At 42.5% G+C, this 17039-nt stretch overlaps 1 protein-coding gene across 2 annotated transcripts in view; it reads left to right on the top strand.

Annotated features, from left to right (window-relative positions):
• The window catches only part of ERP44 (endoplasmic reticulum protein 44), a 140749-nt gene that overhangs the window by 34583 nt on the left and 89127 nt on the right, over window positions 1-17039 (top strand). For both annotated transcript variants that reach the window (XM_073678419.1, XM_073678418.1), the window contains one exon: window positions 12416-12531. In XM_073678419.1, the coding sequence (XP_073534520.1) occupies window positions 12432-12531 (100 nt within the window). In that variant the 5' untranslated portion in view covers window positions 12416-12431. The remainder of the gene's footprint in view (window positions 1-12415; window positions 12532-17039) is intronic.

Below are 17039 nucleotides of genomic sequence, written 5' to 3'. Positions count from 1 at the left end.
ACGGAGAAAATTATCAGGCAGGAACAACCTTCCTTAATGGAAGAAATAAAGGGGATTATACGTCAAAAGATCAAATCCTCCTTGGCCTCAGTCGCTCTCCCTACTCCCTCACCTAGTCAGGATACTACATCTACTCCCTCAGCAGCCAAAAAGAGGAAGATCAGCCCGCCAGAGGGAGGGGAGGAAGACTCTAAAGATGAGGTATATATCTCGGAAGATCTTCCAGAGGAAGGTAAACTGAGTCCAACTCCTGATAACTCCCAACGAGAAAGATATTACTTTCCATCAAATAGCTTGGAGGAACTCCTCATTGCAGTAAGGAGAACTATGGAGGTCGAGGAAGAAAAGGTTCCCAGACAGTACAGGATCAGATGTTTTGGGGGGCTGAGTTCCAGGAAGAAGTTAGTGTTCCATATACACCAGAGTATTAGGGACTTGGTCCTAGAGGAATGGGAATCTCCAGAAAGGAGTTAAAGGATAGATTTCCTGTAGACAACAAGACTGCAGAATGCTGGTCTGAAGTCCCAAGAGTGGATATCCAGATTGCATAAATGGCAAAGAAGACCACATTGCCCTTTGCAGATTCCTCTCAACTAAAGGACCCCTTGGAACACAAAATGGAGGTACTACTCAAAGTCCTGGGAGACCTCAGCAGCACTATTAAACACCAACGTAGTCTCTACGGGCGTAGCTCGGTCAATGGCTCGTTGGCTAGATCAACTGGAGGAATACCTAGTCTCGGGCACCCCCAGAGAAAAAATTTTTGCATCCCTACCGCTTCTACAGAAAGCTACGGGGTTTTTAGCAGATGCTTCTGCAGAATCGGTGAGAGTGGCGGCAAGAGCATCTGGGTTATCAACCTCTGTGAGAAGGGCCCTATGGTTGAAATCTGGAGCAGTGATGTGGCATCAAAAATTAAATTGTTCCATCCCCTTTAAAGGGAAATACATGTTCGGGCCAGCCCTAGATTTTCTCGAGAAAGCCTCAGACAAGAAGGCGGCCCTCCTGGAACCTAGAAATGTAAGAAAAGGGCCTTTCTGCCCCCCCCCCCCCCCCCTCCCCCAGTAGCAGACCCCTCAATATAGGGGTAAAGGGAAAACATGACGATGGTGCTACCCAAAAGGAAGAGGAGGCAAGAAGCTTTTTCTCTCCCAAAATCAAGGTCAGAACAAACCATGACTTCAGGACAGTCGGGGGCCGCATCTGGAATTTTCTCCCTCAGCGGAAAGAAATCTGCTCAGACCCATGGGTCCTGAGGGTAGTCTAGTTTGGAGTAAAAATAGATTTCTCCTCCTATCCTCCACAGAGTAAAATTAACGCAACTCTCTTCTCAAAGTCGACAGGCCACCCTGATATCCGGTCTAACAGACCTATTGTCCTCAGGGGTGATATCCCTGGTTCCTACAAGGGAGATAGGCAGAGGACATTATTCCAAACTCTTCCTAATAAAAAAACTAAATGGCTCGCACCAAATTATAATCAATCTAAGGCCACTGAATCTGTATATCCACTACCAGCGATTTAAGATAGAATCCATCAGATCGACGGTCCCCCTGATAGGACAGGACCATGTCATGGCCACAATCGATCTCCAGGATGCATATTACCACAACTCCATACATCCACTTTACAGGAAGTTCTTAAGATTCGCAGTGACCCAGGGTGAACAAATAGTCCACTACCAGTTCAATGTTCTCCCATTCGGGATATCCTCAGCCCCGTGAATATTTACAAAGGTCATGGCTTATATCAGGGGTCAGAGTGTTTCAATAGTACCATAACTCGACTACCTGTTATTAATCGGGCCCTCAGTACCATTACTCCAAGAACATATACAGTTGACCACTCAGATCCTATCTTCTCTGGGCTGGTTAGTGAACTGCAAAAAATCGTATATGGTTCCCTCCTTGACAAAAACGTTTCTAGGAGTACGATTGGATTCCCACAGCCTGATGTAATTTCTGCCCAAACAAAAACAGGTCATGCTAAAAACAAAGATCAATGTCCTAAGAATCAGGGGATCAGTATCATTGAGAGATGCCATGTCGGACCTCGTGTCTGACCTCTTGTATCCAGATGGTTGCTTGGGCTTAGGCACATACCCGAACATCACAGACCCACATCCTTACGAATTGGGACGGATCTCCACGGTCTCTGAACAGGAGAATTCTTATACCACCACGGGTAAAAACCTCTCTATTCTGGTGGCTGAGTGTGAAGAATCTGAACAGAGGAGTACCATGGATCCAGAATCCGCTAGTAACCATAAGAGTGGATGCCAGCGGGAAGGGATGGGGAGCCATGGTCTCCCAAGAGCTATTTCAGAGTATATGGACCAAAGAGGTGAGCCAGAGCTCATAACATTTCAGAGAATTAAAGGCTGTAGAAGAAGTACTCAAAGCAGCAGAGCCTCTAGTCCAGAAAACCCACATACAGATATTTTCAGACAATATCACCACAGTAGCCCACCTTCGTCATCCAGGGGGCACAAGACACAAAAGCTCAAAAGCAGTCTCTGCGAGAATATTTTCCTGGGCCGAAGAACATCTTCTATCCCTATCGGCTCTTCATATCAAAGGTTCAGTCAACGTCCAGGCCGATTTTCTTAAGCAGAACAAAGATTCATCCAGGAGAGTGGAACCTAAACCCAGACATCTTCCAGATGTTAGTCGAGAGATTGGGCTATCCAGAGGTAGATCTCTTCGCAGAACACCAGAACGCGAAAGTACCTCAATATTTCTCCCTGGATCCAAACGACCCTTGCATGGGCGTGGACGCGTTCGCTCACCAATGGGAATTCAAACTAGCTTATGGCTTTCCCCCACTGGCTATCCTTTCAAAAACCTTACAAAAGATAAGGACTGAAGGGACCAGAGTAATCCTAGTGGCTCCTCTCTGGCCAAAAAGAAGTTGGTTCGGGACGTTAACCAGTCTGAGTGTGGAGAGCCCTCTAATCCTTCCTCCCATCAGAGATCTCCTTCTCCAGGGACCAATTCACCATCCGGATCCCGAGAGACTACACCTAGCTGCCTGACTTCTGAATTCCTGATATCAAAAACAAGAGGTCTCTCAGAGAAAGTCATCAAAACTCTCCAGAAGAGCAGGAAACCTGTAACGAACACCATTTACCATAAGATCTGGAAGACCTTCTTAAAGTGGTGTGCGCCCACTCACCCAGACCCTCATAGGGCCGATGTAGCACAGATTCCAGATTTTCTACAAGAAGGTCTGGACAAAGGTCTCAGCCCTAGTACTCTTAAAGTCCAGGTAGCAGCGTTAAGCTCATACTTTGATCAAAGCCTAGCTGAACATCAGTGGGTGAAGAGATTTATGACAGCAGCCACCCGCATCCACCCTAGAGTAACAGACTTGATTCCCCCCTGGGACCTTAACATTGTCCTGAAGGGGTTAACTCCTTCCACCCTTTGAGCCCTTATCAACCATAAGACTGGGCAGGCTGACCTGGAAAACAGCTTTCCTGGTTACAATAACTACAGCCAGAAGAGTGTGTGAACTACTACAGGCCCTTTCGGTCAACGAACCCTACCTGAGGATCCTGGAAGATCGTCTAATTTTCCGACTTGACCCTTCAGTTCTACCTAAAGTGGTCTCAAATTTTCACTGATCTCAGGAGATAATTCCTCCATCATTTTGTGACAACCCAAAAGACCAGAAAGAAATGGAATTCTACACTCTGGATGTTCGGAGAATAGTACTGCACTATCTTCAGGAAACAGAAGAAGGAAGGAAAGACAAGAGCCTATTTGTCCATACACAAGGTCCAAACCGAGGAAAGAAGGCAGCAAAATCCACAATAGCCAACTGGATTAAGAGGGCAATTACGGAGGCTTACCAGATCCAAGATCTGCCTCTTACGGCAAAGCTCAAGGCCCATTCTACAAGGGCGATATCTGTCTCCTTGGCGGAGAAAGCCAGCGCATCCATCGAGCAGCTTTGCAGAACTGCTATGTGGTCCTCGATTCATAATTTCTCCAAACACTACCGACTATATCTAATGTCTGTTGGAGATTTAGCCTTCGGAAGGAAGGTCCTTCAGGCTGTTGTCCCTCCCTAGTATATCTTTGGTATACCTCCTGTGTGCTGTTGTGGGGGGGTTATTAGAGAAAATAGAATTAGACTTGCTGGTAATTTGGCTTCTAATAACCCACCATGACAGCACGGGTAATTCCCTCCCCCTCACTTATTGTTTCTACTACAGTCGGATCAGTAGAAATAAAATTAATTTAAAGCATCTTTACTCTTGTGGTCCTTTGTAATAACACTGGAGGGAGGATGTGGGAGGGAATATTTAAACCTCTTCATATTTCCTGTCCCTATTAGCGTGGGGTTACATCCTCCTGTTTGCTGTCGTGGTGGGTTATTAGAAACCAAATTATTGGTAAGTCTAATTCGATTTCTTTTTTTTGTGGGCAGTGTGATGGGGGATCAATGGGTGCCGTGCATGCCAGGATGGGGGATCATGGGGTGCCATGCATACCAGCATGGGGGATCAAGGTGTGCCTTGCATACCAGGATGGAGGATATTAACAGAATTGGGGGACATTACTCCAATATCGGTGTCAGCAGCAGACCCCCTCACCCATAACAGTGCATCATAACCACATTTTTTTCTTTACATTTTTTTTTTCTCAGATATGCCTTCCACGACAGCATTGGAGGATGTCGTCCACGCCCTATTGGGGGACAGGAGCATAAGTTAAAAGGCCCCTCCCCCCCCACCAGTGTTTTTCCTGTCCCCCTTGGTGCATGGAGAGGTTCTTCAGTGCCGTCTGGCCGGTACGGCAGCAGTGATAATGTGTGTGTGTGTGTGTGTGTGTGTATATGTATATAATATATCCGGCCAGACATCACTGAAGAACCTCCATGTGTATATATACATACTTGACGGGCAGTAGTCGGTCGTGGGTCCTCCCCTCCTCCTTCCTTGCTGCTCCCGATTTGGGACCATCCCGGCCTCCCGCGCTCTGCTGGGGGGTAAAGCAGGCCGGGTACTATGCACGCCGGAGGCCTGCTTCAGCTCTCCAGCGTGTCCCTCTTCCTTCAGTGTGGTCTGGGAGGCGCGCACGCCGAAAGTGACGTCATATCAGGGGCGCCTAGTCACTTCCGGGTTTTATGCTTTCCACGCTGGAACGCTCGAGATTCCCAGGGCCTGACATCCCACAGGTGACCGGAAGGGGGAGGCAACAGGAAGTTCCTCACTGGGGGCACAGTTTTTTTGCTTTAAAAACCTGCCAGAAGACATCGCCAGATAAGGCTATCCCTATCATAGAAGGTGACAGAGCTTCTATCCCTGCATCTGCAGAGTCCAGCGCTCCCCCGGCTACAATGAGTAGTACAGGGGTCTGGTCACTGGGGGGTTAACTTTACCTCTCTCTTGAGCTGACACTTGCTATCCCCCCAACCCTTCTAGCTACACTGGGTATCTCCTTCTCTTCCCCTCTCTTAGAGAGACAAGGCCCCCACTATTAAGGATAAGAGCCCATCCCGCATGTGTGGTGTCTGCACCAGGAAACTACCCTCATCATATAAAAAGAAACTACTCAGGAGGAATTGCACAACAAATTCTGTAGTCCAGTTTCTCTCACTACCTTGTGAAAATAAAAAATTGGGTCTGAAGTAAACATTTTGTGGAAAAAAAAAATTAAATGTTCATTTTTTCCTTCCACGTTGCTTCAGTTCCTGTGAAGCACGTTAAGGGTTAATAAACTTCTTGAATGTGGTTTTGATCACCTTGAGGGGGGCAGTTTGTAGAATGGTGTCACCTTTTGGGTATTTTCTGTCATAAAGTCCACTCAGTCAGTTCAAATGTGATGTGGTCTCTAAAAAAAACAACAACAAAAAAAAAAACAAAACCTGGTTTTGTAAATTTTGTCGGAAAAACGTGGAATCGCTGGCAAACTTTTAACTCTTATAACTTCCTCGCAAATAAAATTTTTGGTTCCAAATTTGTTCTGTTGTAAAGTAGAAATGTGGGAAATGTTATTTGTTAGCTATTTTGCATGACCTCTCTGATTTAAGGGCATGAAATTCAAAGTTTGAAAATTTGCAAAATTTTCGTTAAATTTCCGTTTTTTGGGGGTGTTTTTTCACACGTAAACGCAAGTCTTATCGAAGAAATTTTACCACTATAATGAAATAAAATGTTACAAAAAAAGTCTTTTTATATGGTGTATGTAAAGTTCTGGTTTCATCTGTACCGTTTCTATCATTAAAACAAATGTACGGTATATTTTAATTTATTCACACATTTGAAGCTGTGTGAATGTAACACCCGTAACTATGGAATGGCAGAAGGGTACCAACAATTTTGTCCATGTCTGTAGATGTTTCAAAGTGGCACAACAGACTTTTATTACAGACAAAATTATTATTCACTTTTAAACACTTAACTTGCTTGCACTAATTCATGGCTGACAAACAAACAAGTAAATTTTCCAAGCTACTTGTGCATGTATATTTTAAAGCATTTTATGATTCATAGCCATGCTCCATTCTTTAAACAGATTTAAAACTGTTGGAAGTTTAAGGTGCTCTATATGGACAAAAAAATTGGAACAACTACAAATTACATTGGAGCTTTTGTGATATCCCATACCAATTGTAACTAAAAAAGATTTCACTCTTTTAGGCTATATGTGCCCACGATGCAGAAATGCTACATATTTTTTCCGCTTCTCCCTGGCAGGAAAAACGCATGCGGATTGTACAGCGTTTGTCAAGCGTTTTTGCATGTATTTCTGCATTCGGGTTATCAAGCACTTTTCCAAGCGCTTTTAGCATCACTTGGAAAAGTGCTTGACAACTTGGTCACACTATATAAATCCATGCAACCGGCATGAATTTATATAGTGTGACCAAGTAATAGTTAAAAAAAAATAAAAAAAAGAATGGTAAAAAATAAAGATTATACTTGCCTTCCGATGGCCCCCGGTCTCCATAGCGATGCGTCTAGTGTGTTGTATCGGTTGCGGTGGTGTGAAGGACCTGCGATCACGTCATGTGACATGTCATGCGACCGCCGACGTCAGAGGTCGCGTGACCTGTCACATGACTAAATGACGTCATGGCAGGTCCTCAAACCACCGCAAGCCGTACAAAAGACCAGACGCATCGCTGAGGAGGCCGGGGGACATCGGACGGTAAGTATAATTTTTATTTTTTATTTTAAATTCTTTTTTTTTACAGGTACTATGGTACCTGGGTCTGGAGGAGTCTCTTCTTCTCCAAACCCGGGTACCATCCGCACATGGAAACGCTTAATATCCGTGTGTGCAAATGTGCTGACACGGATATTAAGCGTGTCAAGTCAAGTCAATGGCGGCAATAACGCTGCGTGTCCGCAAAATTAATGGACATGCTGCGTATTTTTCCGCAATGATAATCCGCAGCGGAAATTTCCGCAGCATGTGCGGATTATCATTGGGGTCCATGGGGAACTATTACCAAGCTTTTTTTTATAAGCGTTTTCACTGCGAAAATTCTGCGGCAAAAACGCTTGAAAAACGCATAGTGGGCATGCAGGCTTAGGAAGGTTTTCTAATAGATTTTGGGTAAAAATTCTCAGCCTCTAGTTATCCAGAAGAACATTTGAGATTAGACACTGATGTTGGACAAAAGTGCCTGGCTGGCAACCTGTGTTCTGGTTCATCTCTGATGGAGGACCTCAGTAGGGTTGAGGTCTGGGCTCTGCAGGCTAGTCATGTTCTTCTATACCAAACGCTCCCAGCTATGCCTTTATGAACCTTGCTTTATGTACTGAGTCATTTTATGCTGGAACAGAAAAGTGCCTTCCCCCCAAATTGCTCTAATTAACTTGGAACCATACAACAGCTTAAAATGTCTTGTCTTGTTGAAGTATTAAAGGGAACCGAACAGCTGATGCATGTTGCCTGATCTACAGACAGAAAGTTTCAGGTACTGGCTGTATTTTAGCCAGGCATGTTTTGACTTTGAAACATTGGTGTTTGGTGCACAGGCAGTAGCCGGTTGCTGCAGCTACCACGTGTGCCCGCTGCTAAATAAAATGCCCATGGGAGTGTAGAGGATTGAATATTCATTTTCTTTAATAGTGCACACTGTCAATTGCCGCTGCCGGCTCCTGTAGCGGCTCAGCGATCCTGTGTGCCCGCTATTAGAGTATAAATATTCACTCCTGTTTACTCCCAATGGAGAAGAGGGAATATTCATTCTCTTTTAGTAGTGGGGACACGTGATCACAGAGCCGCAGCTTCAGTGTGCGATATTAAAGAAAATGGATATTCACTCCTCTTCACGCCCATAGTCTCGGCGTCGAGATGAGTGAATATCCCTGCAGCTCACCTCAGCGTCTGAGAGCGCATGGCAGTTACGTCATGTGCTCCTTAGATGCTGAGATCAGCTGCTGTCAGAACAGGGCGCAGCGCTGGAGCAGAGGGAAGGAAGGTGAATAGAAGTGTGTTTTTCATGTGTGCAGTGATGGGGGGACCATGCATACCAGGATTGGGGATGAAGGGGGCCATGCATACCAGGATTGGGGATGAAGGGGGCCATTCATACTGGGATGGGTAAATTTACCAGTAGCTGCTGCATTTCCCACCCTAAGCTTATATTTGAGTTAATAAGTTTCCCCAGTTTTTTTGTGGTAAAACTAGTTGTCTCTGCTTATATTCGGATCAGCTTATACTCGAGTTTATACAGTACTTTTAAAATCCACTTGAAACTGAGCTGCACAGGAGACAAGTCTAGTAGGTAGGTCCCCGGAAGCTTTTCTCCACCCACTGCCCTGGAGTGACTGGTCTATCTCTGCTTGCGTGTATACAGAGAGACCCTTCAATCACTGGCAGCGGTCCAAGAGATGCCCTTCAAGATTTCCCTTTCTTAGAACTCTTAAGAGGTTTAGGCCAATCTCTGAGGAAGGGGTCAAATCTAGTAATATCCCTTTGCTATCGTTCTACACTTGGTATTGTGATTAAGTCTTGCATGCAGCTAATCTGTCATGGAAATCCTTGCTATGAGGCTCTTAGTTTGTGTTGATATTCAGAGGAGGTTTAGAACTTTTGAAGTTATTGAGTCGGCAATGTGCTACCTTTGCATGTTCTCTAATCCAATCCACGCTTCAGAACTATCCACTATTTCACAAATTATTGTAAAGGCAATGGGACTGGTAGAAAAACCTACATTCAATTATTTAAGGGGTTGTCCACTACTAGGATAACCCCTTCTTAAACTTAGATGTTTGGCCCCGATAAAATAAAAAAAATGTCGGCACTCGCGGTCACAGAGCTGTGATGCGGCGAAATGACATGTGATGCTTGGTTCCCTATCAACGCCGGCGTCCCTGCCCCTTGGGACAAGCATGAAGAGGAAGCCATGGCTGCAGCTGATCCCGGACTTACTTTTCATGTTAGGTTTGTCCAAAGTCGGGTTCAGTGACACCAGCACTGATTGGACACCACATGTTGTTCTGCCGCATCACAGCCCCAGGACCGTGAGTGCCGACACCGCTGGAACAGAGCCAGCACGGAATTTGAGGGGATAGTAGTGGACAACCCCTTTTTAAGAGGATTGTCCCAATACCTATCCATGTAGTGTATGTGTAACATGGCACAGGGCTGTAGCTGTGGGTGAGGCACTTGTCTTCAGCCTCCCAGCACATTACATAAGTTTGAGTCCATGCTTAGTGTGTGGACTTGTGCTGTGAGGGCCTTATGCCTGTGCATGCCTGCATGCAGCCAGTGACCCAGGATTGCCAGGGCCAGCTGTTTCACAGTTCTATGAGGAAGACCACCAAAATAAACTCTTTACTGAACGATAACTTGGTAAGGGTATGTTCAAGAGATAGCCGGTACGTTTTGTGGACGTTTGTTACGGTATGAAGCGTTATTCCACACTGTATGGCTCCATTGCTTTCAAGGCACACAGTTTTTCCTAAACATCCCAAACATTAACTCTTACCCTATAGTCAACTATCTACATACCTATACATTACACTACCTATGTGATAACACTATGCATTATGTTACTATACGCTATACAGGAACACATCATACTAGCAATACTTATCACACTCTATCACAATACATTACAATTCACAATATATACAAAAGGTTCAAGGTCTCTATATAGGACTTTTGCACAAAACTCCATATGCAACCATATTATCTCATCTAACTCATACTTGACGTATAAAAGGTTACACAATTTGCCTTAAAATGGTATTTTCAGCACTTTGATATTGATGGCCAATCCTTAGGCAAGGCCATCAATTTCAGATTGGTATTGGTCCAACACCTGCCATACCCACCAATCAGTTTTTTATATTTGCCATAGAAATTGCAAAAAGTGTGCTGAGCCAGGACACCACAGCTTTGTATCTTGTGTACCCTCTGGTGCTGCAGCTCATTGCCCATTGAAACCAACCACTATACTGTTAACCTGTAGGGGAAGCCGGATTGCCGGATAGCGCGGTCCGACTTCCGGGACGCCGGCCTCCGGTGGGTGATGCGTGACGGGCAGCATGGCTGTGCCATTATATGCCTCATGGCTAACACCGCATATGGCATGATGATGGGAACCTGAAAGGTATATGACTAACCAACACCTACGTATTTGATTAAATTATATGTGATAGGGCATAAAATTTGGCCCAACCCCCACTGATGGCAATAATTGTTTAGACCATTCACTGCCTCAAGTACCCCCCGAGGAAGCAACATACGCGAAACGTGCGTTGGGGTGCTTGGGTGGTGTGTGGATACCGCCATGGCAGCTGGTTTGTATCTTTACTTACTGTACAATTAATTTATGTGGAGGACTATATATGTGACACTAGGTAATATAATTAATGTAATATAACAACTATATCCAATGTAATCATTTTAATATATTTTTTGATGATAACCCAGCCTATTAATTGATTTATAATCTGTATTGCATTGGGTCATTATATGGGACTGTAGAATGTAACTTATTTTCAAGTTTTCTATGACATATATACTGGCATTTTGTGATCATATACCCTATGGGACTGTACAATTAATCTTTCTTGCAAGTTTACTATTATTGGCATTAATTCTGTATACTGAGTCATTTTGTACAATGGACCATAAGGGATAAAACTTTGATATAGACCTCCCTGTATTTAATTAGATACATTAATTTGTCATGCAGTAATTATACTGCTGATACTGATATATACTGAGTCACCCTATATAATGGACCATAGGGTATAGAATCTGATATAGATCTTTCTGTATTTAATTGAATGCATTAATTTATGTCAAGTAATAAATATACTATTGATACTGATATATATTGAATTGAACTGTATAAAGTGCTACCTCTGCCAATAAGACAACTGGTGGACCACACCGCCCCTGTGGTTTTATGGGAATTTTTTTAGGGGCTGTTTTTTTTAATTTTATCCTGTTTTGCTGTGTTGAATAAATTATAATAAAATATTGTTATAAAATAATGGATGACTAATTTGTCTAAATTGTTTGTTATACTGTAAGGAGGTATTGCACATAGACTTTATTAATTTGGGTTACTCCTTATGATTTATTTATGGATCTATATATCCTCTATGTGGTTATTAACTCAATACTTTCCGTACCCACTGTACACACATTACACCCAATACTTTGCAGTCTGTGAGGTCCACAGTAAAAATCTGCACCAGATTGGGCATGTTAGGTAGATAAATCTCTACAATCTACTGAGATTTTTCAGATTAAAACAAAATACTGTTATGAAGTCTGCAATTTGAGGTTTGGCGCAAAATGGTCATCAAAATACATCAATTAATGTGTAAACATAGAATCTAGGTGAACTGTTGTTTAAGCAATGGCTTAAAAACCTGTCACTTTCTCAAAAAAAAATGTAGTTAAATACCTTGTAAAAATCCCTGATGTTCCCTGATTATGACACGCTTCCATTTTGAGCTATGTCACTTCAATGCATAGATTTTCACATTTTTGCTTTTGGTTCACATTATGTAAAATTTCTGCTTGCACTCTAACTGGGCATTCAAGTCTTCAGGGGTGTGCGCTTTCACCCCTCCCTCCTAGAAGTTGCTAATCACAGCTTGGCAGCATCTGAGATTGCTAGACTAGCTGCCAAGCTGTGATTAAGCAGAGGTTAAAGCGCATGCCCCCCAGAGAGCTCTGAAGAAACGCACAGTTAGATTGCAAGCAAAGATTTCAGCAGAATTGGGGAGCCTCAAAGATTTTCTCGAGAGAATATTTTTTCCTCCGGAAAAATGCTTGAGTATGCCATTCTCTTCCGTTATGCTCGCTATTTGAGTCAAGCACGTCTGATCTTTCGACGTGCTCGATTTGGGTACCGAGCACTCTGGCATTTCAGTGCTCAATCAACACTAATCATATCACATTATGTTTTTCTTTTAATGTTTTAGGTGTAGATTCAGTCAAATGTTGCACCCTATATTTGAAGAAGCTTCAAATATCATTAACGAAGAATATCCTGACAGAAATAAAGTTGTGTTTGCCAGAGTGGACTGTGATCAGCATTGTGAGTAGCCGTCTTCTGATTTTAATAGATTTTCAATTATTTTGATTTTGTAAAATAAAAAGCACATCCAAAGCAATAAAAGGAACTTTAAAAAGTCCCAAAATAATTAAATTTTAGACATCGCAAAAAGACAATATTTACAAGCCAAAGTCACAAAGGAAAAATGCATACACAGGATGCAGCATACCCCTTTACTAAACAAGGTAACACATGCAAAATACTTCTGAAAAAAAACACTCAACCTACCAATCCATGGAGGGGTTGATTGTCTAGTATTAAGATTTCACACAAATGAAACTTGCAAGAGGGCACCCGTAACACACATACATAGCACCGTGCCCAGCTAACAGCCTATTCTATTCGATTAGGCTGGCTGCCCGGCACTCTACTACTGCATCACATACAGGTGCTTCTCACTAAATTAGAATATCATCAAAAAGTTATATTTCAGTTCTTCAATACAAAAAGTGAAACTCTTATATTATATAGTCATTACAAACAGTGATCTATTTCAAGTGTTTATTTGTTAATGTTGATGATTATGGCTTACAGCCAATGAAAACACAAAAGTCATTATCTCAGTAAATTAGAATAATTAACAAAACACGTGCAAAGGCTTCCTACTCCTTTAAAAAGGTCCCTTAGTCTGTTTCAGTAGGCTCCACAATCATGGGAAAGACTGCTGACTTGACAGATGTCCAGAAGGCTGTCATTGACACACTCCACAAGGAAGGTAAGCCACAAAAGGTCATTGCTAAAGAAGCTGGCTGTTCAGAGTGCTGTGTCAAAGCATATTAATGGGAAGTTGAGTGGAAGGAAAAAGTGGTAGAAAAAGGTGCACAAGCAACTGGGATAACCGCAGCCTTGAAAAGATTAAGAAATACCATTCAAAAATATGGGGGAGATTCACAAGGAGTGGACTGCTTCTGGAGTCATTGCTTCAAGAGCCACCACACACAGACTTATCCAGGACATGGGCTACAAGTCACTCATGACAAAGACAAAGCCCAAAGTGTCTTACCTGGGCCAAGGAGAAAAAGACCTGGACTGTTGCTCAGTGGTCCAAGGTGGTGTTTTCAGATTAAAGTAAATTTTGCATTTCATTTGGAAATCAAGGTCCCAGAGTCTGGAGGAAGAGTGGAGAGGCACACAATCCAAGCAGCTTGAGGTCTAGTGTGAAGTTTCCACAATCGGTGATGTTTTGGGGAGCCATGTAATCTGCTTGTGTAGGTCCACTGTGTTTTATCAAGACCAAAGTCAGAGCAGCCGTCTACCAGGAAATTTTAGAGCACTTCATGCTTCCCTCTGCCGACAAGCATTTTGGAGATGCAAATTTCATTCTCCAGCAGGACTTGGCACCTGTCCACACTGCCAAAAGTACCAATACCTGGTTTAAAATAAAAACCGTATCACTGTGCTTGATTGGCCAGCAAACTCGCCTGACCATAACCCCGTAGAGAATCTGGCGTACTGTCAAGAGGAAGATGAGACACCAGACCCTACAATACAGACGAGCTGAAGGCTGCCATCAAAGCAACCTGGGCCTCCATAACACCTCAGCAGTGCCACAGGCTGATCGCTTCCGTGCCACGCCGCATTGATGCAGTAATTGATGCAAAAGGAGCCACTACCAAGTAATGAGTGCATTTACTGAACATACATTTCAGTAGGAAAACACTTCGGATTTTAAAATCATTTTTCAAGCTGGTGTTATAAATTATTCTAATTTACTGAGATAATGACTTTTGTGTTTTCATTGGCTGTAAGCCATAATCATCAACATTAAAAGAAATAAACACTTGATATAGATCACGGTTTTTAATCACTCTACATAATGAGTTTCACTTTTGGTATTGAAGAACTGAAATTAACTTTTTGATGCTATTCTAATTTATTGAGAAGCACCTGTAGGTGCAAGCCCCTAGTTTACAAGGTCATCATTGATGGGCCTGGCTATGCCCTGTAAAGATAAAATGTGTAGAAAATCTATATAATACTGTATCCTGTTTGTGCATTTTCCTTTGACCATTGCTTTTTGCAATGTCTGTTTTGATTGTGTTCAATATTTTACTTGTAAAACATTGAGTTTTGCTGCCAACTCTTAGCATTAGCAAAAGGTTGCAATCGTTTATCTATTTTATTAATAGATTCATAGAACACATGTAACCTGTTTTTGACCTTGCTTCTATTCCTGCTGCTCCCCTTGTAATCCATTTTTGTATTTTTGTTTCTTGTGTATAAATCCACTATATGGCTCCAGATATATAAATCACCCGATTTTCTGGAGGTGTCTTTAACCCTTTTGTGACCATTAGACGTACTTTGTACGTCTGGTTGGGGATGACTTCTTGACCTTAAACATACTGGGTACAACCCGGCTATTTTGTGCGAACAGGAGCTGTGCGAGCAATCGCTGCCAGATGTTCAGCTAATATCCTAGTTAACACCCTGCTAGGAGTGGTGCCCACACTGCTTACAGCAATTTAACCCCCTAAATGCTGCGATCTATAGCATTTAGAAGGTAAAGGGACAGGGTTCCTGTCACCCCCGCCATGGTGACCTGATGTCGTCATGATGAGATCCGGGTCACCAGGCTACGTCAAGCCCCGTATACCATGCACATAGCATGATCTGAGGGGTTTATGTCAGTGCAAAACTAACATTTATAAACCATTGCAATGCTCATCAATAGCAATGGTTTATAACAGCGATCAAACGTATGAAAGTGAAAAGGTCTAAGTAGAAAAATTTGTGGTGTATATGGGGGTACCAGTGTAATCAGGAGAAATTGCACAACAAATCGGTCCATTTTCTCTTGTTACCCTTGTGAAAATGAGAAAATTTGGGGCTAAAACAACATTTTTGATCAACGCTGTAAACTTCTGTTAAGCACCTGTCTGTTCAAGAAGCTCACCAAACCAAACATCTAGATAAATTCCTTGAGGGGTCTACTTTCCAAAATGAGGTAATTTGTGTGTGTTGGGGGGGTGTTTCCACTGTTAAAGCATACCAGGGCTCTCAACTTGACATGGCATCCGCTCTCAATTGCAGCCAATTTTGCGTTCAAAAAGTCAAACGTGCTCCTTTCCTAGTTTGACCCCACATATGGGGTATTGAAAAACTGCACTCGAGAAATTTCACAACAAATTTTGGTGTCCATTTTCTCTTGTTACCATTGTGGAAAAAAAAATAAAAAAATTGGGTTGAAAGTTAAATTTTTGTGAAAAAAGTTAAATGTTAATGTTGATTTTTTTTTTTCCTTCCAAATTCCATTAATATTTGTGAAGCACTTGAAGGGTTAATAAACTTTTTGAATGTGGTTTTGAGGACTTTGAGAGGTGCATTTTTTAGAATGGCATCATGTTGGGTATTTTCTGTCATGTAGGCCCCTAAGTCACTTTAAATGTGATGTAATCCCTTAAAAAAGAAAAATACTTCTGTCAATTTTATTTTTTTTTTTAATTTAAATCGCTGGTCAACTTTTAACAATTATAACTTTTTACAAAAAATTGTGCTGTTGTACAGTAAACATGTAGAAACTGTTATTTATTAACTATTTTTGTGACATCTCTCTGGTTTAAATACAACCTGTCAGCAAGATTTGGCTCTATATATTAACCGCTTCCCGACCACCCACTGTAGATAAATGTCCGCGCTGCCTAGGCTCTGTGCAGCGCAGACGTTTAAAAACGGTGGGTGGTCCCGCAGCACTCAGGACCCCCAGGGTCTTGCAAGCGCTGCGGGAGCGGTGCAGAGCGATAGCTCTGACAGGGAACATCATCGGGACCTGATTGGATCAGGTCCCAGTGATGTTAACCCTTTGCTGTCTTCTATATGCCGCGATCTATAGTGATCGCGGCATATAGAAGACAGCAGGAGGAGAGGGGGTCGTCCACTTACCTCTCCGACGGCCCCCTTATACCTTCCAGGACCTGACGTTGCTATGGCAGCTGGAGGTCACATGACCGCCTCCAGATCTGCCATATATGGTGTCCTGCAGCTGAAGCCAGGCAGGAGACTGACTGTGAAACAGTCAGGGAAGATCTCATGTAATGTAATACATGTCTATTACATTACATGAGATCAGTGATCAGAAAAATAAAAATTAATGTCCCATACAGGGACTAAGTAAAAATGTAAAAAAAAAGTTTTTAAACTGTTAAAAAAAAAATACAAAATAAATAAAAATAAATAAAATATTAAACCGATAAATCCGTATATTTATGCAAAAATAAAAAAAGTACACATATTTGGTATCACCGCGTCCGAAACAACCCGATCTATAAAACTGTCACACTAATTAACTCCTTCTGTGCACACCGTAATAAAAATAAATAAAAAACAGAGCAAAAAACTATGCTTTTTCCTCATATCGCCAAACAAAAAGTGGAAAAAAATGCGATCAAAAAGCAAAATGGAAATAAAAATGGTACCGCTGAAAACGTCATCTTGTCCCGCAAAAAACAAGCCACCATACAGCTCCATCAGCCGAAAAATAAAAAAGTTAT

Source organism: Phyllobates terribilis, unplaced genomic scaffold, assembly GCF_046119375.1.
Source record: "Phyllobates terribilis strain yellow unplaced genomic scaffold, ASM4611937v1 Scaffold_4__5_contigs__length_816908805, whole genome shotgun sequence".
NCBI lineage: Eukaryota > Metazoa > Chordata > Amphibia > Anura > Dendrobatidae > Phyllobates > Phyllobates terribilis.
Note: the sequence above shows the minus strand (reverse complement) of the source record. Positions and strands in the feature narration are given on the sequence as shown.